Source organism: Tachypleus tridentatus, chromosome 2, assembly GCF_004210375.1.
Source record: "Tachypleus tridentatus isolate NWPU-2018 chromosome 2, ASM421037v1, whole genome shotgun sequence".
Lineage (NCBI taxonomy): Eukaryota > Metazoa > Arthropoda > Merostomata > Xiphosura > Limulidae > Tachypleus > Tachypleus tridentatus.
This window is the reverse complement of record NC_134826.1, coordinates 152,360,614-152,385,390: the sequence shown is the minus strand read 5'-3', so window position 1 is coordinate 152,385,390 and position 24,777 is coordinate 152,360,614. Positions and strand designations below refer to the sequence as shown.

Genomic DNA, 24,777 nt, shown 5'->3' with positions numbered 1-24,777 from the left:
AGAGCATCGGCAATGGTCTGGGTATCAGCTACCTCCCGGCCATCAGAGAGCAAGATCAGAGGGGGACAAAGTTATACTGTCCATTGAGCTTTCAAATCTTGTTCCATATGACTTTGGAACTGGTGGTAGAAGATACGCTAGTTGTGAACTTAATCCAAGATTACTTCTGGCTTTGACGTCTTACCCATCAAGCATGTGCACAGACCTGCTGGAATGCGATGCGGTTCGAAAGCGTGGGATATCTACAGAAAGTATCCCAGGCTCATTTTTGAGCCTTCCATGCCATGTGGCAGGCAGGATTCCACCATGGACGAGGATATAGTGGAAAACGTGTCAAGGTTTTAGGAATACATTGAGCAGCTGCTTGTACAAGTAAGGAAAAACAAACAGGATGCTAGGAAGCAATCAGTGTTTTGATGTCATCCAGGATAGAATGTAAACCTCGACAGTTTCATTGTATCAGGGTGGCCATTTTTATTTATGTGTAGGCGAATTGGATGGAGAACCCTTCTGTTTACAACCACGTCTTTTTCCTTACTGTCGTTATGCAAGGAAGGTATATCGACCTCCATGAATCCTGCCCTGGGTTGATTGGGCAGGTCTTTGCTGTTAGAAGGGGATTCCAGAGACTGAGGACGTGAACGAATGATTGTTTTGCATCTTGGGATGAGAGAGGAAAATGGATCCAAGGAAATGCCTGTACCTGGAACCAAATAATGTGGATCTCAGGGTTTGGTGGAATGTGTATCAGGAACAGAGACAGGTGTTGAAGTTGATTCATCAACTTTTTTAACCATGGAGGTCAAAAGACTTTTCATTTGTTTGGAGAACGATTCTTTAGGAGGCACAGAGAGAGATCTGTCTGCACTCCCACAGTAGATGTGGAATAAAGTGCACCAGCATACGTCTGAGATGAGGTGGTGGACAGCAATACTCAAGCCTCAGGATAAGTAATGTTATGAATTGTTTTTAAATGCTGCACCTCTTTTCCTTCCAACCATTTAGGGCAAGAACAAAAGTAGGACATTGAGATACATTGCAATTGATGCAATGAGGGTCTGTTTCACACTCACAGGCATCATGATTCTTGCCACTGCAACGAGCACACATCAAGGAACCACGACACAACATCTTTGAGTGACCAAACCGTTGACACTGGAAACATCGGAGAGGGTTTGGAATGTATGGCCGTACTTGATGGTGGTAGGCAGACGTGGTGACATAAATGTCAGAATGAGAACATTGGTCGGCAGCGTAATTCCATCTTTGGGAGTGGAGATACGCCTCACTGCAGAAACTACTTGGGTGGAGAAACCAGCGAGAATCTCCGACTCTGGGATGTTCTTCAAATCCCTCTCAACAATAACTCCTCGTGATGAATTCAAAGTAGCATGAGGTGTAACCTCAATAGGTATATCCCAAATTGCCTTTGAAGGCAACAGGAGTTCACTGTATTGAGATGTGGATGTTTCCACCAATATGTCACCAGATCAAAGCTTTTTTACTGACTTTGGAGAGCCAACAAGTCCCTCTAGACAATTCTGAATGAAAAAGGGAGACATGTGCCCTAAAGGTTTGTCTGAAAGTGAGTCCAATTTACGAAAATGGAAAATGAGGTACAACAGGTGGTATGGATGGTGAGGATTGCTGCTAAGAATCTTCAAGACATGGTCATTTAACCATAGACTCTTTTTTTTCACTATTTTATTAAGATTTTTAATTGGAATATGCATGATAAAGAAAGGGAAATTTTGGTGCCTATGAGGGGATGCATTACAGTGCCAACCTGCAGCAATGCCAGGGTTTTGTGAGCACTACATCCAAACACCAGCATCAGATACAATGTCCACAACACCTGTTGAAAACATCCAATACTGGTACTTGGGTAACCCTAGCCTGAGTGGACCTTGGAGTGATCCAAGGGGGGCCATCCCAAGGCCACCCATCTACAGGAATTCAAGGCCAAAGTGGTGTGTTTGGGTTGGACACCTCAACCACCATGGTCCTCTTCTCCACTTCATGGGTTGCCACACACAGCAAACATGTGGGTGGATGTTTAGATCCCAGAGGAGGTAAACTGAAAGAACAGAATCTTCCCTGGTAGGTCCCCTCACCACGTACAGGTATCCACACCGAGGTGGAATAAAAAGATGTATCTGTCTTGCCTGTGTACAAAATGTATTGCAGGAGAGTAACCACATCTTTTAGTGGATGCTGTGTAGATCACAATTTATTCCCAAATGTCTTCAGTAGGAAAAGAAACTTTCCCAGAAGCTATGGGACTAATCTGTCAGCTTTTCCGACATTCACTGTCTCACTTATGCAACTGAATAATACTACTTAGTCAAGATAAATTTCAATAAATTAACCTTTTTTAACCTGAAGATGACCTCAGAATGTCAAAATGCTGTTCTCTGCTTTATTAGTAAAAGTGTTAAGACCCATATCAGCTGCTCTCAGATAAGGTTTCCTTCCTATCATCTCAGAAAATAAAAGCTCTGAACAATGGAAAAACCCTTAGGTTTATTACATATACATTTTGAATACTGGATGTCTTGTAAAGTGTGTACTAAGATGAATAAATTGTGTTATAGAGCAGTCAGCCTCCAACTACTGTTCAAGTGATTTTGCAAAGACAACATTACAAAACAAAACATCCTACCATGAAATCAAATTGTTTTAGTGGCTTTGAAACCATTCACCAAAAACCAGAACATTATAACAAAATTAAAAGTTCTGTGCTGACACAGTGAATGGATTAAATGTTCAGTTGTTTAAAAATATGAACATTTAAGAAATACAGACTTTGTCAAAGTAAGTAACTGAATGAGTATTTGTAACTGATTTTAATTAAGTAGATACCAGTACTGGTAGCTTGTGAAAAACTGACTAAGAATGTAGCTTAACAACAGTTAGCCCTAGAAGACATTACTTTCCTATACTGTAAAGGTACTTCTGACATGTAATTCCCTCCCCTCACAAGATTAGTTTTTCCTGTTTTCTGCTGCCCTATACATACAAACATTTTTTACATTGCATGCTGCTAGCCTTACACACACCCCTTACTGGAATCAAAGATTCCAACAAGTCCTACTGTTTAGGATGAAGGAAGGACTTCTCCAATTTGATCAACCAGCCTACCTAAGCAGATTCAAGAAGCACACAAGTATGAAAAGTTAACTTCTGTTTGGAATAAGTGAGAAAAAGTCAGCTGTCCATGTAAATGTGTAAGTGCAACACCAAAGCATGAATATGTAAAAACAAAGGTTTGCACTACCTAATGGAAAACATAATTACCAATCTTATGGTATGTGTCCTGGTGACACGTTTGTTTTTTTTTCTCTGTAATATTATTTTTTATATAAGGTTTGAATACACTGGGTAAGATTAATCCTATTCCCCTTATGATATAATTTTTATCTTCTTTCATTGCTATTTTAAATACATATACATCAGCACATATTTCATTGGTATTTTAAATACATATACATCAACATGTATTTCATTGGTATTTTAAATACATATACATCAGCACATATTTCATTGGTATTTTAAATACATATACATCAGCATCTATTTCATTGGTATTTTAAATACATATACATCAGCATATATTTCATTGGTATTTTAAATACATATACATCAGCACATATTTCATTGGTATTTTAAATACATATACATCAGCACATATTTCATTGGTATTTTAAATACATATACATCAGCATCTATTTCATTGGTATTTTAAATACATATACATCAGCATGTATTTCATTGGTATTTTAAATACATATACATCAGCATGTATTTCATTGGTATTCTCACTAAATACATTTATTACATTCACAAATAAAATTTTGAAAATTAGAAGTTATAGTAATATAAGTAAAATACTTTCTTTCACTCGGATATAATTCCTACTGTAGATAATCTATGATGTCATGTGGGTAGTGTATCTATATCTATAGTGTGTGAAATGTTAAGATAATAAATGGTGAATGCCTCAGGAAGCAGCTTCTTTATGACTGACAATGTTTCATATTTCCTTTATTTGAAAACACTGTCAAATCATAAAGGAATTGTTTCGTGAAGCAGTCACCACCCATTGTATCACACTTCCCTCAGTGCATGTAATGGTTTTGTTGGATTTTTAGGTAAAAGTCAACACTCAGAGTTTGGTTAAAAAGATAAAATACATTTTGACAGAGCAAATATGTATATAAAAATGATGAACATATACAGTTTGTGTACTTACCCCAACTAATGCATCATCTACGAGGTGGTCTCTTCGAACACGAAGTCGGAGAAACGGGTAAGGAGGAGAGCCATGAAGAAGGCTCTGAATTACTGATAACCGTCTCTCGTTAAACATACGAATTCTGTTATCATAGTACAACCCTTGGGCTTTGACTGCTGGGGTAAGAATGAAGGAGAAATTCATGAAAGAAAATTTTGTAACTCCTGATTTGTAATTTGTAAAGTCCTGATCCATTTCCAAATTATCACTGAGAAGCTCGTTGTAGTAATCTTCAAATGGGATCAAAGGTTTTCGACAATCAAGAACACGTAAGCCAAGGTCTTGGACAAAAGGATCTGTTTTGGTCTGTTTGGGTTCCTTTGAGTCTCGACTGACGGCACCTTGCAACAAGTCCTGAAAACTTTCATCCTCTTCAGTTTGTTCAATCTCATCAGCATAATCCACTGATTCTATGATGCCACCCATTAAGCCTGCATAATATAAAATCTTCATGGTTTTAGTGGCTGCAACTATGATTACATCATCATTAAGATAATAATCCCGGGAGAAGTGGCCTCCAATGACACGTAACGTGATCATCTGATGTAGGGTGTCCACCATGGTTTTTAACTTATCAGGTTTTGCCTTTGACCATACTCTTGCTAATTTAGTTTGTGCAGGAAGAGGAAGCAGACTTACTGTTTTACAAAATGCTGGCAGAACAGAATCCAGGTACTCCGGACACTCCAACATTGGTATCTCCATTATGATTAAAAAGATGTTGATTACATTTTTGTCTCTATGATAAGGATTGTGGTATTTCAGATCAATTTCCAAGTTCATACACAAAGTATTCAAGGCATTAATGAGAGCATCTTGAAAAGGGCGGCCAGGAATTCCAAATAATACCAAAAATGCACGCCTGACACTTTCTATGTCAAGTGTGACATCATCTAATTTTAGAGGTCCTATTTTTGTAGTACATACATTTTCCTCAGTTTCTTGTGTATCTTGATCTTTATCCTGGTCAATCTCCATTGCTCTGATGTGCTCCTTGGTAAGATTTTCACTCACAACAATATTTCCTTCTTCCCTTAAAAAGCTCTTTACAAGTGATTCCTTATTTGAGAAAACCTCACCTAAAGTTCTGATCAGTACTGAATAGGACTTTTCTTCTTGGCACTTGCTAATTATTTCTAATAATATCTTTTCTGATAAAAAATGTTGCTTTTCTGTTCCTAAAATTCAAGAAAAAAAATCCAGTTATCTATTAATATTTCATTTTAGACTTAAAATCACTAAATTATAAATCATCTTTTCAATCAATAATATCAGTAAATTATGCACTCAATTTTTGTCAAGGTCTCTCACTCTCTTCTCTTTTTTTATTAATGTGAATAGATCTTTGTTTAGTACCCAGTAAACAGTTTTCTAAGTTGTGGACCTTTAACTTATTATACTGAAATCTTTTTCTGTACCAGTTGCATATACAAGGATTTGTTTAGAAATAATTACATATAACAACTAATTAAACTACATCTTTTTTTCAGAACCAAAGACAAAATTTAAGGTACCACATCCTGAAATGTGGGATTCTTTGATTTTATTAATACAGACTCTCTTCTGTTAAGGCCACACTTGTGTTTTAGTATGATGACTTTCTGTTCAGAACAATTGCGACTAATTTTGTTCATATGTTCATGATCTTGAGAAAAGTGTTTATTGAAGTTCTTATAACCTAATGCTCAATTTAGGTTCTGTTATATTTTATTTTGTAAGTTTCTTGTTGAACTGGATTTATTACATTGTTGAAATCTCAAAACAAATCCATATGTTATCTTTAGTAACCTAATCTCGATGTGAAAACCTAGATATCAAATCTGTCTTTTATTACCTAAAACTCCACAGAACTTCAACCTCTTCCTTCCCCTTAACTGGAACATAAATTTTACTAATAAACCTCTCATTTAAAATAAAACAACATATTACATGGTCTGTAACATACACATAACTTTTGGGTAATGCCAATAACAAGTTACATGGTTTGTAACATACATATAACTTTTAGGGTAATGCCAATAACAAGTTACATGGTTTGTAACAATACACAACCTTTAGAGTAATGCCAAGCTGTTTCCTGGAATAAGCAGCAATCAAACAAGTCAGTGACACAAAATTTTAGAAAGCCCTGTGTGATTTAATTTGGTTATGTTTAAAGTAAATTTGGATGAAGATAAGACTTTTAAAATGACATTCAGGCAGTTCAGAGTAGACATGTTAAAAGTAACTTTCTAATTACTTTTACAAATCCCCAAAATAAACTTCAGTATCTGCACTCACACAAGTGAAATTCTTTATTTGTTCTAGGACACAGACTGGATAAAGACATCTGCTTTCATGTTAAGACAATTTAAAGACAGGTTAGGCTCAAACAAAGATTTTTTTCTATATAAAAAGTTGATTAGCTTATTAAAGGAGTTGTCCTCAACAGTATAATGTTGGAACCTTATATAAGTTTAATATTAGAATGCCAGCTTTACATTTTCACTCAGTATGGGATCATAACAGCCTGACATTAGTGTTCTAAGGTTAAGAAAAACTGAATGTCAAAAGAAAAAATGCGTTTTTTTTTGTTTTTTTTAACCTTTCTTTAGGGAGAGATGTAGAAAAACAGTCATGATGGACTAAACATTCCTTTCCTTACTGTCCATCTATATAATTCACAAATAGTATTTAATTTCATGAATGTGAAAGCAACATTTATGAATACTATTGACATAAAAAAACAATAGATATGAAAATCAGATTTATAAAAAATTAAGCTGTAAACTCACACTATGAAATATAATCTAATTAAAAATTTTAAAATTGATTTAGATAATGTGTCCAGTATGTGGACAAAGTTCAATACTAGCTTCTTTGTTAATTTGATAAATATGTTTCTGGCTCCATACTGAATTGTTCATCAGGTGTTAACACTTTCACACAGAACATCTTGATCCCTTAGCTTACAAAGCATGTTTAACATGGACTGTACTAGTACTTGTTTATCTACACGTCATTAGTCTACAAAGAACATGTTTAACTACAATAATACTTGTATGATATCTACATGCCAATCGCACAAGACATGAGCATTTCAGCAGTAAACCCATTCTAACTTTCATATCCCTACTTGATCGTCTGAAGGTTTCCAGAAAAGTAAAAAAGTCAACCATGAACCATATAATGATTACAAATATATAACTGCAGAAAAATATCAAGCACTGATGATGAACAATTTGCAGGAAATAGTAACTTTCACTCATGCAGAACAATGCAGCTTAGTTTCACAACTGATGGAAATACACTGCTGGCCAAAATCTTAAGGCCAATGAACATAAAGACAAAATATGCATTTTGCATTGTAAGACTCAACCACTTATTTGAGTAGAGCTTCGAAAGACGAAAATAAGAAAAGGGAAAATATGAACACTATGAAATTAGTCTAAATACTACCTGGTTAAAAGTTTAAGACCATACCAAAAAGAAGTCCTAAACAGGGTAAGAAATGCCCAAGTCTCAGTAATGAGTTGCACGAACTTCATTGTGAATAACTTCAAACATTTGCTTTGGCATGGTCGATATTAGCCTTTGCAGAAGGCTGGCTGGAATGTCATTCCAAGTGGTGAAGATGGTTTCAGAAAGGTCATGCATTGTTTGGAATTGATGTCCATTTCTAAAGACTTCCCTTGCCATCCACCCCAAACATTTTCAAAGGGGGTTCAGTTCGGACAAACATGCTGGATGGTCCAAAAGAATCACATTATTCGCCATGAAAAAGTCCTTTGTCCTGTGAGCATTGTGGGTTGCAGCATTGTCCTGCTGAAAGATCCAGTCATTTCCACACAAGCGAGGGCCTTCAGTCAATAAGAATGCTCTCTTCAACATGTCAGTGTAGCCAGCTGCTGTTTGATGCCCCTGTATAACCTGAAGCTCCATTGTTCCATAGAAGAAGAAAGCAACCCAGTTACGTGTTTACTAATAAACGCTTCATTTCAGTATGGTCTTAAACTTTTGACCAGTTATTATTTAGCCTAATTTCATTGTGTTCACATTTTCCCTAATAAATGCTAAAAACGTTTTTTATTTTTATTTTCCCTTTTCCTATTTTCATCTTTCAAAGCTCTACTCAAATAAGTGGTTGAGTCTAACAATGCAAAATGCATATTTTGTCTTTATGTTCATTGGTCTTACGGTTTTGGCCAGCAATGTATGTGCAACCTTACGAATGATATCAAAACTAAACCATGGAACAGATTCAAAGGAAATCACCTGGATACACTAATAAGGATCAAATTTCACATTTCTAGTGATGACTAAGTGAAACTGGACACAATGTATAAACACTGGAAGAGTGGTAAAGAGATTCTTGATCATGGACAAGTATGTACACCATCATCCAGCCTGTCAGCTACAAGTTGAAGTTCTTATTCTTGTCACAGTGACCAGTGGGGTCTCCTAAATCCAGAAAATAAGGATTTTTTTCATGCATAATTGTGTGCGTCAAAACAATTTTTCTGTAAACATGAAGACACTGGATAAAATATTTTTTCATGTGTCAAGTCAAGATATAATTTTTCATTTCACGTATCAATACTAATGATGAAATATTCTGTTACACATGTTAAGAAAACATAGTTTTGTTTCATATGTTAATGGATAATTTTGTTTTATACTAATAGATCTTAACAGGCTACTGAAATGTTTGCACAGTGCTAATTTACTTTTCACTTGATTTCATATAAAATAAGCATCATAAGTTAATCTCCTAGTTCTATATTCTCCCTACTTATTACATACCTATGGTATTTTTTTAAAAAACATATAACATTTTTCAACTGGTGGCATGTACCTGTATGTTCCCTTGAGATTAATGCACACAAGTCATTCTATACATGGATATAAAACAATGAGAGTGAACATTCCACACCCAAGATAGCTAGAACCCAACACTAAAATTTTGGCAGAAATAGTGCAAACATTAAACCTTTATGAGCTGCCTTTACAAAGAAAACTCCCAAGGACAGTGGCACCCAATAGCATGGGCTCCATAGAGGCACATATGTGGGAAACTGTATCTTATCTTGACTTGAAATTATCAGATTGTATTGTAATAACAGATTACAGAATAATAATTTGACATGTCAACTGAGTTGTAAAATAATTTAATCCTCTTGTCTGGACATGACAAAAAAAAAGACAATTATTTAAGGTCTCACACAAATTCTTTCTGTGATACTCATGCATGTGAATGTCACCATCTTGTTTAGACATTTCTACAAGTCAAGAATATGTACATGCAGAATCGTAAAACTTCCAAATGAGCATTTTAAAACATAAATAATACATAACTATTTCACATATTTCTGTTTTTAAATAAAGGTATAGAAGTTAGATAATATAAAACTTTATGTATTAATGTACTTGATAATAATAATTTCATTAAAATACAGTTTTATTAAAGTGATTTATTAAAATTTTGAATTCAACTCAGAAACAGAAGAGGTTTAAATATAGCAAGCTATGGTTAAAGATCTGGCTGTGGTAACCAACAGTTACAGTGGCGATTTTAAAGTGAAATTATCACAGATTGTATTTTAATAATAGAAAAGAGAAGAATAATTTGTCATGTCACTGTGTTCTAAAGTATTATTCCAAACCAGCCTGTGTAGAATTTGATAAACCAGAAACAATTATTAAAAGGTCTGGATACATCTATGGTAACCAACAGTGTAACAAACATTTGTATCTATCTTTAACTTGTTTTAAGTTAATATATTAAAACAAGTGAACTGTTTACTGTTTGTTTAGTGTTGAAATATACTGCTAAAAAGTCACAACACCTATTATAAAGAATGTGACCCATATATACATAAAACTTGACACCCAAGTAGCACAATGATGGTCAGAATTTTTACAAAACCTATCAAATACCTATCCACAAGTGGTCAGCAAGCCAAGGAGTGCATTCTTGTTAGAGTGTGATAAAACCATACAGTGTCTGACCTTGACTCAGCAGGACAGATGAGACAAGGACACACTAGCTGTCTGAAGAATGTCTTGACCTACACAAACAGTGCCATTAATGCCATACCTCCAACCATATTGTGAGGAATTCTCCAAGATTCACTACCTCAGCAGCTAGAAACTAGTAAGTTTCAACTAGTGCTCTGTTTGAATAGGGTTTGGAGAAGAGAATTCACATTAAACATCTGTCAGAAAGGTCTTTTACTGGAAACAGTGCAATTGGTGATCATAAAAATTTGTATTTAAAAGCTGGCAAGTGTTAGCCAAATAAGTGGACAGTCACTTCCCAGATGTTAGCTTTTCCTGTTTGTCCATGGAAGGTACAGTCTTGATTGGATGATTGAATAATTTTAATATCACAAGGATACTTCTAGTGGTCTTGCAGAACACCCCATATTTACAGTGGACATTGAGAGAGCCAGGATGGATGAGTTAAACACTTTCTATTATCCCTGGTCTACATATATTTTGAGAAATAAGCATATCCTGGGAGACGACACTGGCCACTTGGCAGAATCCTATAAGAGGGTGATGAAAAAGAAAATATACTTCTCAAAAATGGTGTGTAGACAGAAGAAAAGTGATTCAAGGGAGATGAAATACTGCAAGAGAAGAAACAACCAGATGATGAAAATAATGAGATATTAACATTTGTTCACACGTCAGCCTGAAAAATCTTGTCCAAGAGCCAGCAAAAATGAGACACAAGTGAGCAAGGCAAGAGATGGATATAACGCAATGAAATGTGAAAAAGCCTGCAAGCATTGATTCCAGAGAAAAATAAACCAACCAGAGGAGCTGATGGATCCAACCAGCACAGGGGGAAAGATTCCTGGACAAAGAGGAGTTCCAGTGCAGATACACCAAAAATGAGGCATCTGTACCAAGTAATACCAAACATATAAAAAAATCTGAATCCAAACAAGCACACAGGTCAGAAATCAAAGAGAGGGAGAGAGAAAAGAAATAAATAATAATCAACTTCCAAAGCCATTAAAGTCTATGGATGAAAGGCACAGTCTTTATGGAAGGGTAAATAAAAAATGTTATAAGAATGTGGGAAACACCAATTGCACAGACTTACAAAACAATGCAACAGGCAAGGAGGAGGAGGAAGTATGTCTTCTGAGAAAGATGACATAAAGAGCATGAAGCCAACAGCTTAAACAGGGCACACGTGTGAACATGTAAAACCACAAACTCTCAGTAAAACATAGGATCAGGACAAGGAAGTCAGTGTGTGAAGGTAGAAGGTCTGTGGAAAGGAAGTAACAGAGGGATTAATGCTAAAAACACATCCCTTCTGTTGATAGATGAACAAAGCTAAAGTATGACAGGAATGGGATAAGAAGAAGGCTACATGATTAGAGAATCCAGCCTTGCAAGTAACAGATAGGACAAATCCCACACATGAAAATGAAGAAATAACACTTCTGAGTGAAAGATATATGTCCGAAGTTGGAGCAAGAGAAAGGGGGAACAGGAAAGAGGAGCCTGGAGGCCAGTAGACATAGCAGAGGAAACCAGGATTGTGAAGTCCAAAGAAGCAACATCAACAGTACCTAACAAGGAGTTTTGCATATTAAAGTGAGGACACAAGTGAAAAAACAAAGAGGAAAAGAGCCCAAAACAACAGGTCAAATGTGTAGAAGCATAGGGCCCTGAAACAGGTACCCCTTATAGGTGATATATAAAATGACAATGGAATTGTTAGAGTGTACTGTGACCATTTCACTACAAGAGAAAGAAAATGAAAGCATGTCTGATAGCCAACAAGAAGTCTGAGAACACTAATTTGGAGAACTTGAGCTCACTCATTCAAAGTCATGCTGTCATTCAGAGATATACCTCAGCCCAATTGAAAATGGTCTGTGAAAAGAGGTAAAGCTAGCTGTGGAGAAAATTTCCACTGTAATGGTTTTGGCACAGTCGAACCATCAAAACAGAAGGTTTGTAGTCAATACAATTGATTACAGGAAAGGTTCCAGTGATCCTACAACGTCTACGGGAGAAGATGCAAATGCATGGCCTAAAGGAATGAGTGGTTCTAGGGAAATCAGAGTTCCTAAAAGCAAAAGCAAATAAGAAATGCAAGTCTTGATGACAAGACATTCCATTGCTTGCAGGCAATGTGGTGAAGACAGTCTGGCTAAAATGAGAGTTAAAGATCATGCCCAAATGTCCTAAGTACTGGTTTGATGTAAGAAAAAACTTGGAAAGCTTGAATAGCTAGCCAAGCCAATCAGAAGAATGCAGATGTGAGAAATGGATTCCTCCTAAGAAGTGGTAAGGAAAAGCCAACCACCCATACAATACTGGAACCTCAGCCCCCATCTGTGAACGTGGCAGGCAAATGCTCCAAGATGCAACTGAAGATGTAAGGAGTGGACATAATGCCAAAAAGAAAGGCATAAAACAAAAAATTTGATTTCTGGAGAAAGGGACAAGTGAAATGTGTAAAAAAAGCATATGACATGTCAAGCTAGATCACTTAAAGAGCAGGTGAAAAGGAACACCACAGGAAAAAAAACTCCCCATATGGAACCACAGGAAGATTTGAAACTAATTTAGAGATAACATGTCAATCATCAAATGTCAATCCCTGATCTTCTTTGGAATGACCGAGAGACAGGATTAACATCTTGGAGTACAGGTAAATACATTCTCAATGATGTTCATGGCCAAGAGAGATTCAAGAATGCATCTTGAGGACCAAAGATAAACACAGTTGGAAGAAGTAAAGGAAACAGGAAATGGGGTAGTAGAAAAGCAGAGAAATAAGTTGTGAGTTAGAACCTAAAGAACCCATCTGTAAGGTGACTAAGGCAGACAAAATGATACAGACCCAAACAGGATAATAACTGAAAAGATAACCAACAACTAATGCTGTGAAATGGGTGAGGGGGAATAGATGTGATTAAAGAACAAAGATTAATAATAAGCTGCATCAGCCCAGGTGTCTCTTGTGGTTCAGAACTGCCCCTAGAGACCTCTGAGCAAAGAAAAGGAGCTTAACAAAGATTATGGATACAAGACTAAGACAGACAAACATTAGTTAGCACACCATCCCAACAGCAAAGAAATCAAGTAAGAAGAAATAAATTAAAGGTAGTAATATGGAATAATGTGGTGAAAAGAAAGTTTAACTTTGTAGTAATATAGGATAATGTGATGAAAAGAAAGTTTAACTTTGTAGTAATATGGGATAATGTGGTGAAAAGAAAGAAAGTTTGACTTTGTAGTAATATGGGATAATGTGGTGAAAAGAAAGAAAGTTTAACTTTGTAGTAATATAGGATAATGTGGTGAAAAGAAAGAAAGTTTAACTTTGTAGTAATATGGGATAATGTGGTGAAAAGAAAGTTTAACGTTGTAGTAATATGGGATAATGTGGTGAAAAGAAAGAAAGTTTAACTTTGTAGTAATATGGGATAATGTGGTGAAAAGAAAGATTAACGTTGTAGTAATATGGGATAATGTGGTGAAAAGAAAGTTTGACTTTGTAGTAATATGGGATAATGTGATGAAAAGAAAGTTTAACATTGTAGTAATATAGGATGGTGCGGTAAAAAGAAAAAAAGTAACTTTGTAGTAATATGGGATAAAGTGGTGAAAAGAAAGAAAGTTTAACTTTGTAGTAATATAGGATGGTGCGGTAAAAAGAAAGAAAGACATAGTAATATGGGATAACTTTGTAGTAATATGGGATAAAGTGGTGAAAAGAAAGAAAGTTTAACTTTGTAGTAATATGGGATAAAGTGGTGAAAAGAAACAAAGTTTAACTTTGTAGTAATATGGGATAAAGTGGTGAAAAGAAAGAAAGTTTAAATTTGTAGTAATATGGGATAATGTGGTGAAAAGAAAGTTTAAATTTGTAGTAATATGGGATAATGTGGTGAAAAGAAAGTTTAACGTTGTAGTAATATGGGATAATGTGGTGAAAAGAAAGTTTAACTTTGTAGTAATATGGGATAATGTGGTGAAAAGAAAGTTTAACTTTGTAGTAATATGGGATAATGTGGTGAAAAGAAAGTTTAACATTGTAGTAATATGGGATAATGTGGTGAAAAGAAAGAAAGTTTAATTTTTGAATAAAAGCAGTGTTTAATCCAATTTTTAAATCTAGTTTACAGCAGTAAGAGAGAAATTATAGTTATAAATGTCGTAAAGGAATTTTTTTTGCATAATGGTAATTATCATAACTTGCCAGGATGACTAACAGGTAAGTTCAGATATCAGCATTAGATACCTGAAGTTTGTCTTTCCAGTCCTGGTTTCAAGTTATTTGATGTTACAGCCATTTTCTAATTTCATATTGAACTAGTTGTACTTCAATTCTTAAAAATGAATAATATTAAAAAAAGGTCTAATTTATAAATGAGAAACTTAAATAGTATTACAAAGGTTAATGGCCTTTAAAAAACTAAAAAAAATTTGTAAGATGGACAGTGTCACTGGTGACCGTGAATGTTATAGATAAGCCGTGGGACAAAACATGTTTACAATGGTGCCATCATTGAGAGTCTTAATAACAGCAAGACAGTAAAATGTGGCTTAATGTGACCTGAGTATCAGACAGACAACACATTAGTGCATCAGTCCCAGATAAAAGAAAATGATGAGTTAAAAAGCTGTGACCAATGCATAGTCTAGTAAGGACAACTTCCTCTTTCTAATCCTTACAGAAGCAAGATGGCCAAAGTCAAATAGAGGGTTTTATTTGGAAAAGCTTGTTTTCATGTTGCTCACTCCAGGTCGACTGCCAACTGGTATGAAGCTGAGCCTTAAATATAGGTCCATTGTCCATGTATGGAACAGGCACAGCAGAGATAGCACCAGGGCAGACAGACTGAGCTGAGGTGTCAGCAAGCTTGTTCCCATGAGTACCAACAAGGCATGGTGTTTAAAAAACTGGATAGAAGTAGATGTTAAAGAGAAATGGACCAGTTGCTTTTGAATATAGGCGAGAACAAGGTAAGAATGAATGTGAAGTAATTCCAAGGTAGAGAACTAGGTGAGTCAGAGTAGATAGTGCAATCTGAATACTGCTAAGCTTCTATGTGATCCAGGGCAAGAGAAATGGCATACAGTTCAGCAGTGGACTCAGAAACTATAGAATGGATTCTGTGTGCAACCACTGAACCACAACAAACCATGGCAGAGCCCACAAAGTCACCTAATTTAAAACCACCCATATAAATGGGAATTGGAAGGATGGTTTGAAAGATGTTCCCTATATAAAAGACTGTACTTTGAATCAGGAGCATCTGCTTTTCTCAGATGAATTAAAGAAAGGTCACATTTGGCAATTGTAATAAGCCATGGTGAGATGGGCAGACCAGTGGATACACCAGTCTTATCAAAAGAAAGGCCCAATTCATCCAACTGCACCTGAATACGAAGCCCAAAAGGAACAATAGCAGATCATCTGTTCTGAAAAAGCATAGCCCACTGAGGAAGGAAAACACAATTCCAGATTGGATGCTCCAGTAAGGATTGAAGTTTTGAAGCATAAAGTAAAGACATTTGCAAATGGCAGAGGTATAGAGGAGGTTCATGACACTCTGTGTATAAGCTCTGGACTGTGGAAGTGCAGAAAGCCTCAGTGCAGAGCTGAAGTCCCTGATGATAAACAGGGTCCAGCATATTCAAGGCCAAGATCCTGGCAGAGCCACAAACCAGACTCATAGTCTAGTTTGGATCAAGTAAGAGCACGATACATCTTTTGCACAGAACATAAATCTGCTCCCCAAGTGGTGGAAGAGAGGACACAGAGGATATTCAGTGCTCTTCTACATTTGATTTGTAGCTGCTTGGAGTGTAGTATAAAGGTCAGCTTACAGTGTCAGGGACCATGAGTAGCACAACTTCACCAGTTCAGAGTTCAGGATCATGGTGAAAAATTCATTGCCGACAAAAGTGCATGCAAACGGTTTTAGAGAGGGAGAAGTTAAAACTATTTACTGTGGTCCACTTCAGTAAATGACTGAGGGCAGTCTGTAGCTGCCGCTCAATATACCTCATATTTGACAACTGAAATGAGATGTGAAAGTCATCGACATAGAACCCATTTGCAAGAGAAGGAGGGAATTGTTCAGTGATGGCATAAATCTTTATACTGAAAAGTGTGACACTCAAAACATAGCCCATAGGGACTCCAAGTTCTTGAAGAAAAGAACAGGAAAGTGTTGAACCCATATAAACTTGTAATAGCCTGTCAATTAAAGTTTTCAATAAAAAATGAGCAAATGACCACTCAACCTGTAAAAGTGGAGGTCTTGCAAAATGCCATACCTCTGTGTAGTATCATAAACCTTCTCAAGGTCAATGAATATTGATACAAGATGTTGTCATTTCAGAAAGGCTTCTCTGATTGACATTTCAAATCGAATCAGGAGGTCCATGGTGAAGCTCTGTCGTCAGAGCCCACACTGGTTGGGCAAGAGAAGTTTGTTTGATTCAAGGAACCAAACAAAATGAGCATTAACAATCCTCTCTAAGGTCTTACAGAGACAGATCGTCAATGCAATTGGACAACAGTTCAAAGGAATCTTGGGATCCTTCCCAGACTTAGAGAAAGGTAGGGCAATAGCCTGGCACCAGTCATCAAGAAAAACATTCTCCTGCCACATCTGGTTAAAAACAATCAGAAGAATAGCAACAGAAGCAGGAGGTATATGGAGCATCATCTTGTAGTGTACATTATCAGGTCTGACCGATGTACTGCCAGAGCAATGAAAGGCCAGTTTAAGTTCCACCATTGTAAAGGGGTGATTATAGTCATAGAGAAAATCAGCTTCAATGGAAAAAGTTGAACACTCTCCCATAGTATTGATGGCTAAGAAGGTGGAGGATGAAGCAGGAGTGTTAAATAAATGGTGAAAGCTTTCACCTAAAGTATCATTGATATTCCATCTTCCTGGCCATCAGAAAGCAAGATCAAGAAGGGGACAGAATTATACTGCCCACAGAATTTTCAAATCTTATCCCATATGACTTTGGAACTAGTGGTAAAAGAGATGCTGGTTGTGAACTTAATCCAAGATTCCTTCTGGCTTTGACGTCTTACCTGCCCGTGCATGTACACAGGTCTGCTGGAAGGCGATGTGATTTACAAGCGTGGTATACCTAAGGAAAGTATCTCAGGCCTGTATTTGAGCCTTCCGTGCCATGTGGCAGACAGGATTCCACCATGGATGATGATGATATCATGGAAAATATGTCGAGGTTTTAGGAATACATTAAGCAGCTGCCTGTATAATATGTTCAGTCACTGTTGCCATGCTGTTGTCTATTGATGGCTTACAGACAATGGCAGGATCAGGTTCTGTGAGAGCAGTGAAAGAGGACCAGTTGTCTTGATCCAGCTTCCACTGGAGCACTCAGGTCAGTTGGCACTGACCACAGCCACTCTTTCTCAAGATTATAGGAAAATTATCACTTCCTCGTTGGTTATTGTTAACCCTCTATGAAAAGTGGGAGAATAGTGAAGGGGAGCAAATTGAAAAATCAATATCAGTAAAGGACTGACCAGATGCATGAAAACAAGAATCAGAATGAAAAGAGAAAGGTTACGATCTGAGAGCATATACTCTATGGAGCTACCCCTCTAATTAATATCAGTACCTCCACACAGGAGATTATCTGCATTAAAGTCCTTCAGGATTACAAAGGAAGATGGCAATTGTTCAACAAGAGCATCAAGGTCTGATTAACCAATAGTGCCACCCCTCCATGCACTCATCCATCACCTGTCATTTCTGTACAAAGAACACTGCAAAAGGTGACTGTATCGACAGCTTTCAGAAATGTTTCCTGTAACAAAAAAAATACAGGATGGTGGGAAACAATAAGTGCTTTGATGTCATCCAGATTAGAATGTAAACCTTCACAGTTCTGTTGTATCAAAGTGGCAACTTTTATTTATGTGTAGCCAAATTGGGTGAAGAGCCCTTCTGTATACAACGTCCTTTTTCTTTATTTTTTTTATTCAAGAGAGGTCTGTCAACCTCCATGGATCCTGTCCTGGGTCGATTGAGCAGGTCTCTGTCATTGGAAGAGGATTCCAGTGACTGAGGACGTGAACAAATGATTGTTCTGCATCTTGAAGTGGAAAAAGAAGATGTACCTGAGGAAATACTCCTACCCAGAATCAAAGGAAGTGGATCTTGGGATTTGCTGGAATGAATGTAAGGGATACAGATGGGTGTTGACACCGATTCATCAACTATTTTATCCATGGAGGTCAAAAGACATTTCATATGGTTTGAGAATGATTCTTTTGGAGGTACAGGGAGATCCATCTGCACTCCCACTGTAGTAGTGAAACGAAGTGCGGCAGCACACGTCCGAGATGAAGTGGTGGACAGTAACTTCCAAGCCTCATGGAAAGTAATGTTTTGAATTGTCTTCAAACACTACACCTCTTTTTCTTCCAACCATTTAGGGCAACAACAAAAGTAGGATGGGTGAGAGCTACTACAATTAACATAATGAAGGTCTATTTCATACTTGTAGGCATGGTCCTTGTAATCACAACATGATGTCTTTGAGTGACCAAACTGCTGACACTAGAAACATCCAAGAGAATTTGGAATGTACAGCTCTACTTTGCAATTAAGATAACCTGCCTTGATGATGGCAGGTGAACGCAGTGATGTAAATGATAAAATGAGAACACTGGTCGGCATCATAATTCCATCTTTGAGAGTGGAGATACGCCTCACTGAAAAAACTCCTTGGGTGGAGAAATCAGCAAGAATTTCTGACTCAGGGATGTTCTTCAAATTCCTCTGAACAATAACTTCTCATGATGAATTCAAAGTAGCATAGGGTGTAACATCAATTGGTATGTCACAAATTGCCTTTGAATGTAAGATGAGTTCACTGTGTTCTGATGTGGATGCTTCCACCAATATGTCACCAGAGCAAAGCTTCTTTGCTGACTTTAAAGAGCCAGCAAGTCCCTTCTGAATGAAAAAGGAAGACATCTGTCCTAAAGGTTTGTCTGAAAGAGAATGTAATATAAGAAAATGAGGTACAGGTTGCTTTTCAGAATCTTCAAGATGTGGTCCTTTACCTATGAACCGTTTCTTCACTATTTTATTTAAGTTTTTATTTGGGGGATCTATAATAAAAAAAGGAAATTTCAGTGCCCACTCACCCCACCCACCATGGAGTTCTATGAGGGGATGCACTACAATGCCAAACAAGGACACTGCAGCAATGCGAGGGTTTCGTGAGCACTATTCCCAAACACCAGCATCAGATACAATGTCCACAACACCTGTTGAGAACATCCAACACTGGTACTTGGTTGACCCTAGCCCAAGTGGACCAGCCAACTGACCCTAGGAAGGGGGTCACCCCAAGGCTGCCCATCTACAGAAAGTGGTTTGTTAGGGTTGGACCTCTCAACCACCAGTATACTTTCCTCCCATTCACAGGTCACTTCACAAACATGTGAGATCCCAGAGGAGGTCAACTAAAAGAACAGAACCTTCCTTGGGAGGTCCCCTCACCACAGACAGGAATCCACACAAGGGGGAAAAAAGAGAAGAAAGCATGAACTTTGGATAATAGAAAGTAAAACAAAGGTTAAGTGTTCCATTCACTCAAGCAATTAAAAGTATGTTCCAGAGGAATGGGATTAAGGTATGGCTGTATGCCAGTACAAGAGTCAAGCAGACATGCGAGTATAGATGTGCAGTTGTTCAACAAATGAGTTTGTATGGACCTTAATATCAGGAAAAAAAAGAAACAAAAAGTTATTTTGAGTTTGAGTGTTGTGGAGTAAAAAATGAGGATTTGAAAGACACAGGGAAAGAAGATGACTGAAAAATCATGTCAATAGAGAAGCAGAAAAGTATGGATTGAAAGACATAGGGAAAGAAGATGACTGAAAAATCATGTCAATAGAGAAGCAGAAAAGTATGGATTGAAAGACACAGGGAAAGAAGATGACTGAAAAATCATGTCAATAGAGAATCAGAAAAGTATGGATTGAAAGACACAGGGAAAGAAGATGACTGAAAAATCATGTCAATAGAGAAGCAGAAAAGTATGGATTGAAAGACATAGGGAAAGAAGATGACTGAAAAATCATGTCAATAGAGAAGCAGAAAAGTATGGACATTCCTTCAGAGGTGAAGTACCTACAGCAAATCCTGGAAACAGATTGTCAAAATAATTGTTATCCTGGTCATTTTCAAACTGGGAAAAAAGAACATCAGAATGGGAGAAAAAGCCCCTGTATGCATGAGACAGCCCATAACAAATTTTAAATTCTGTAAAATATCACACATCTCATGAAATTTATCAATAATTCTAAAAAACATCTGTTTAAGACAATACTAGAAAAGGAATGATGTCATTTTGAGCACATATTTAGGGGAGGATACTGTACAAAGACAGTTTGTCATACTCTCCTATTGGTGGAGAGTTGATATTGCATGACAATTTCATCAAGTGCTAGCACAGGTCACATTAAACACGTGGTTTTTATATGAGGGTTTTAGCACCACTAGAAGCATGTAAGTCTGATAGACAGATGTGTTAAGTATTAAGCTATTCTGGAAGATAAGGTGATGGGAAATTTTACATACTTCAAAACGAAACTGGAGAAAGACAAAGAATATTTGATTGGTAAACAAATTCCACTTTCCTGCTTTCATGTTATAAAAAAATTTCCTAGTCAAATGAAAATGCAAAAACATTAATACAATACAGAATAAAGACCTACTGACACTTAATACGTTCTAATGATATGCATTTTCTAACAATCTTTGTATCACAACAAAAATTAAAAGTACACGTGTATTAAAATCTGACTGACTGTGCATCATTTCAGCAGTACATACAATCTGTACAAATTTTATACATTTGAATCATTACCTGGATTTGTGATTGACGTAGAGGGATGTGTAGGTGAGACAATCTCCATTGGGCTTTCTTCAACACTAGAATGAACTCTATCACAGCTTATGTCTTCATCATAAGGGATATGGTTATTTGTTCTTGAAGACTTTTCATTTTTATTATCTTCTTGGTACTGACCAAACCTTTTACTAACAGACTCAGACATTCCCTGGTTTGGTAGTTTGGACATTTTTGAAGGATTAGCTCCACAAAGGTCAGCTTTTCTCATGAACAGTTGTAGAGCCTGGGCTGCTGCTTCATCAGGAGTAAATTCTTTTACTTTTCCACTTGAAGCACAAAATTCATTTGCACAACTCGGATTTCTACATCCTTTTGTCAGCTGATAATAATACTGTTCAATCAGTTTCTTGACAGCAGCACGTTTCCTAGTAAAGTAAAACATCTCTAAACTTTTACTTTCAATTAAACTTTTAAACAGAATTAACTAATTATCTTTTGGGGTTCTGCCATTCTAAGCAATATCACTTCATGTATGCTTTTGTAAGTTATACAATGGATCAAATAATCCTTCACATTGACAATATGAAAAACATTATTCTATAACACTGTGTATTTAAGCTTTGAAAACCAAAGTGCAAATTTTAATGTTCAAACCACTTCATGACACAATTACAAAAAGAATGGTCTGTCTGATGATACAGTAAATGTATGTGGTCTTAGATAAAGTTTACTGAATACATTTATAGAAACAAGAATGTAACAGGTTATATTTACAGTGAAGTAGATTAGTATACATTTATGACATGGCAACCTCCACTTTTCCTAATGTCACTTTCCAAGGTCACAGTTCACGTACACGTGTTTATTATTCTTCAAAGTGTGAAATTCTGCTCTCCCTTACTTACAGAATTTCAATTTTCAAATATTATGAATATTTACATTGGCTAAATTAAAAATAGGTTAACTGAAATGGTATTTAACATAAGAACAACAAAGAACCGTTTGGTGTTTTAAGACTGTCATTTCACACCAGTCCTTGAGATAAAGGGTGGGTGTAAATTTTAACTTTTCATGAAATCATTGATTTCCACCTTCTTCAACTTCCTATTCACCTCTATTACAATTGATAAGAAAACATTCCACATGCCAATCACCCTGTTAGAAGAAACAAAGCTGCCTTTACTAGAAATATAGCTACACACTTTTATTTCAGATGCAATCTATACTAGTCCCAAACCTTGATAAATATAAGATCAGAATAGAACTAATAACTCTATTATGTAAAATATTAATTGTTCATAGATCTCAAGTGGAGCCTCAGACTGATGGAACTTTTAATAATGACACTGGAATGTTTAATAGACAACAAACACAGCCTTTCACTTAAGTCAAGGTTTCTAAGAATAGTTTTATAAAGAATTTTAGGGCCAAAGTAATGATGCAGATGAAAAGATATAATAGGTAGCACAACAAAGAACTGATGGATATCAAGAGATTAACTCCTATTACAAACATCACCAAAGCAATGAGATGGGTTGTTACCAGAAAGAAATACAATAGATTCCCCAGTATTGTAGAGAATGTCTTTGATGTTGGTAAAGATGATGAATGGTCAGAAGCTGCACTGAAGAGACTTTGTGATTGTGGCCATTGAAATAAATGTTTCATTAATTAAACTAATAAAGGGCAAAGGCTATAAGCTAGCAAATTATAAATGGTGTGTCCATTAAAGAATGGCAGAATTTTACAGAATCTCTCAAATATATCCAGGAAAACAGACCTAAACATTTTAAACTACAATACAAACTTTTATAAATTGAAGTTCACTGCCATCTGTTTCATCAATCCACTAAATTCAGCCACAACTGAAATTCCAAATTACATAATGAAAGGTCATTGAATTTTTAAATATTTTTGTTATTTACCAGATATTTTATTTTATATACAATCCTAATGAGCAACTAATGCAGTAAAACAATTCCAAGTTTATCTTCTAACAAAATGGGCTAACACACTTAGCATTCTTTAAAAATACCACAACATTCCTGATGGTTTTACCAAAAGCCATCATTAATTCAGAGGACTGCCAATTAAGTAGTGCTTCCCCAACCTATACTGTTATAATTTATTAGCAAATATCATGTGGCACCTTATCAAAAGCTTTTAAAAACTGATGTGCAATGAATGCATACTCTTTCCATCATACAGATAAGTAACAATGAGAAAGAAAAAACAGATTGGTAGGGCAAGATTTCTATTTTCTTTGGTGAATCTATGCTGGCTTTCTGATTTAATAAATTGTTTTGCAAAAACTTCTTTAATCATGCTCTTGGTTTATAATTTATGGGGTAATGCTTATTACCCCCTTCAAAAGAGGAGCAAGTCAGTAACATTGGTAATTATCCAATCCTCAGGCACCAATTACCTACTGACCTAACAAAAACTAGAAGATAGGTTCACATATCTTGTATCTAGCCTCCTTTAAAACCCTGGTTCTTTATCTCTTTTCACTTTTTAAATCTTTCTACTTACCAATAAGGGATTAACAATAATATCTAAATGATTCAGATAAATTCTATTATTTTCCATAGAATGTTTGGGATTAAGTACATTGCTAATATCTTCTGTTGTGAAAACATTTTGTTTTTTTAAAATAAAAAATAACGAAAACCCCAGACACCCAAAGTGATATCGTGTGATAAAGAATCGGTCTTCAAAGAAATTCTTGGCCACCTTCTCCAAATATTCAATTCCAATTTTACTAACCTTTAATAAATCCTTCACATTGGTTTTCAAATTATCAGCCACAAGTTTTCAATAAGTATAGTAACGTATGAATTTAATGTTTACTATTTTTATTTAACTTTTTAATTATATTTTTTAATTTAACATTAATTTTCAGGTTACCTTGCTGCAGTATCATCAATAGCACAAGATGGGTTTTCACTGTCTTCAGAATCCATTAATGTTGATCTATCAGTTAAATTGTGAGGCAGGTTTGAAAGAATGCGCAATTAATTAATTAAGAAAAATTAATATTTCAAATTATATAAATGTTTTTTTCATTGAACAATTATTACAAATTTAGACTACTAGGCCTACTGCGCAGTGATTTCTAACACTTTTCGCGAGTACTTAATACGAATCATGAAATCATCTGGTTTAACAACGCCATCTTTCGACTGTTAAAGTAAAATAAAATAATATTTGATTTTATATTTTTCTGTAATCTAAATTACGCGTTTATAATAATATCGTTCATACATAAACTATTTAAGAGTTTAATATTTTTATATGACCAATGAAAATGCTTAAAAGTTTCTATTTTTAATTTAAATATATCAGACAAATTGGATTTTCCTACTCTATTTGTAATTAAAGTCATGAAATCATCTTGTATTCGCATCGCCATCTTCCCACTATTGCAACAAAATAATATTTTATTTCATATTTTTGTGACCTAAATAACACAATAAAAATAACATTGTTGATACATAAACTATTTAAAGCTTTGATATTTCTACTACATAACCGATGAAAATTCTTGAACATTTTATATTTTCACTTTAGATACACAAGGCAAATCTGAATTTCTT

The 24,777-nt window shown here is 35.8% G+C and overlaps 1 protein-coding gene across 1 annotated transcript in view; it reads right to left on the bottom strand.

The window, feature by feature from the left end:
• Positions 1–24,361, bottom strand: part of LOC143245382 (ubiquitin-protein ligase E3A-like) — a 49,305-nt gene extending 24,944 nt beyond the window's left edge. The window contains exons 1-3 of the mRNA XM_076491655.1: positions 24,089–24,361; positions 21,197–21,606; positions 4,253–5,472 (exon numbers count right to left, since the gene is read on the bottom strand). Of these exons, the coding sequence (XP_076347770.1) occupies positions 4,253–5,472; positions 21,197–21,606; positions 24,089–24,144 (1,686 nt within the window). The 5' untranslated portion in view covers positions 24,145–24,361. The remainder of the gene's footprint in view (positions 1–4,252; positions 5,473–21,196; positions 21,607–24,088) is intronic.
• Positions 24,362–24,777: the final 416 nt, after the last annotated feature.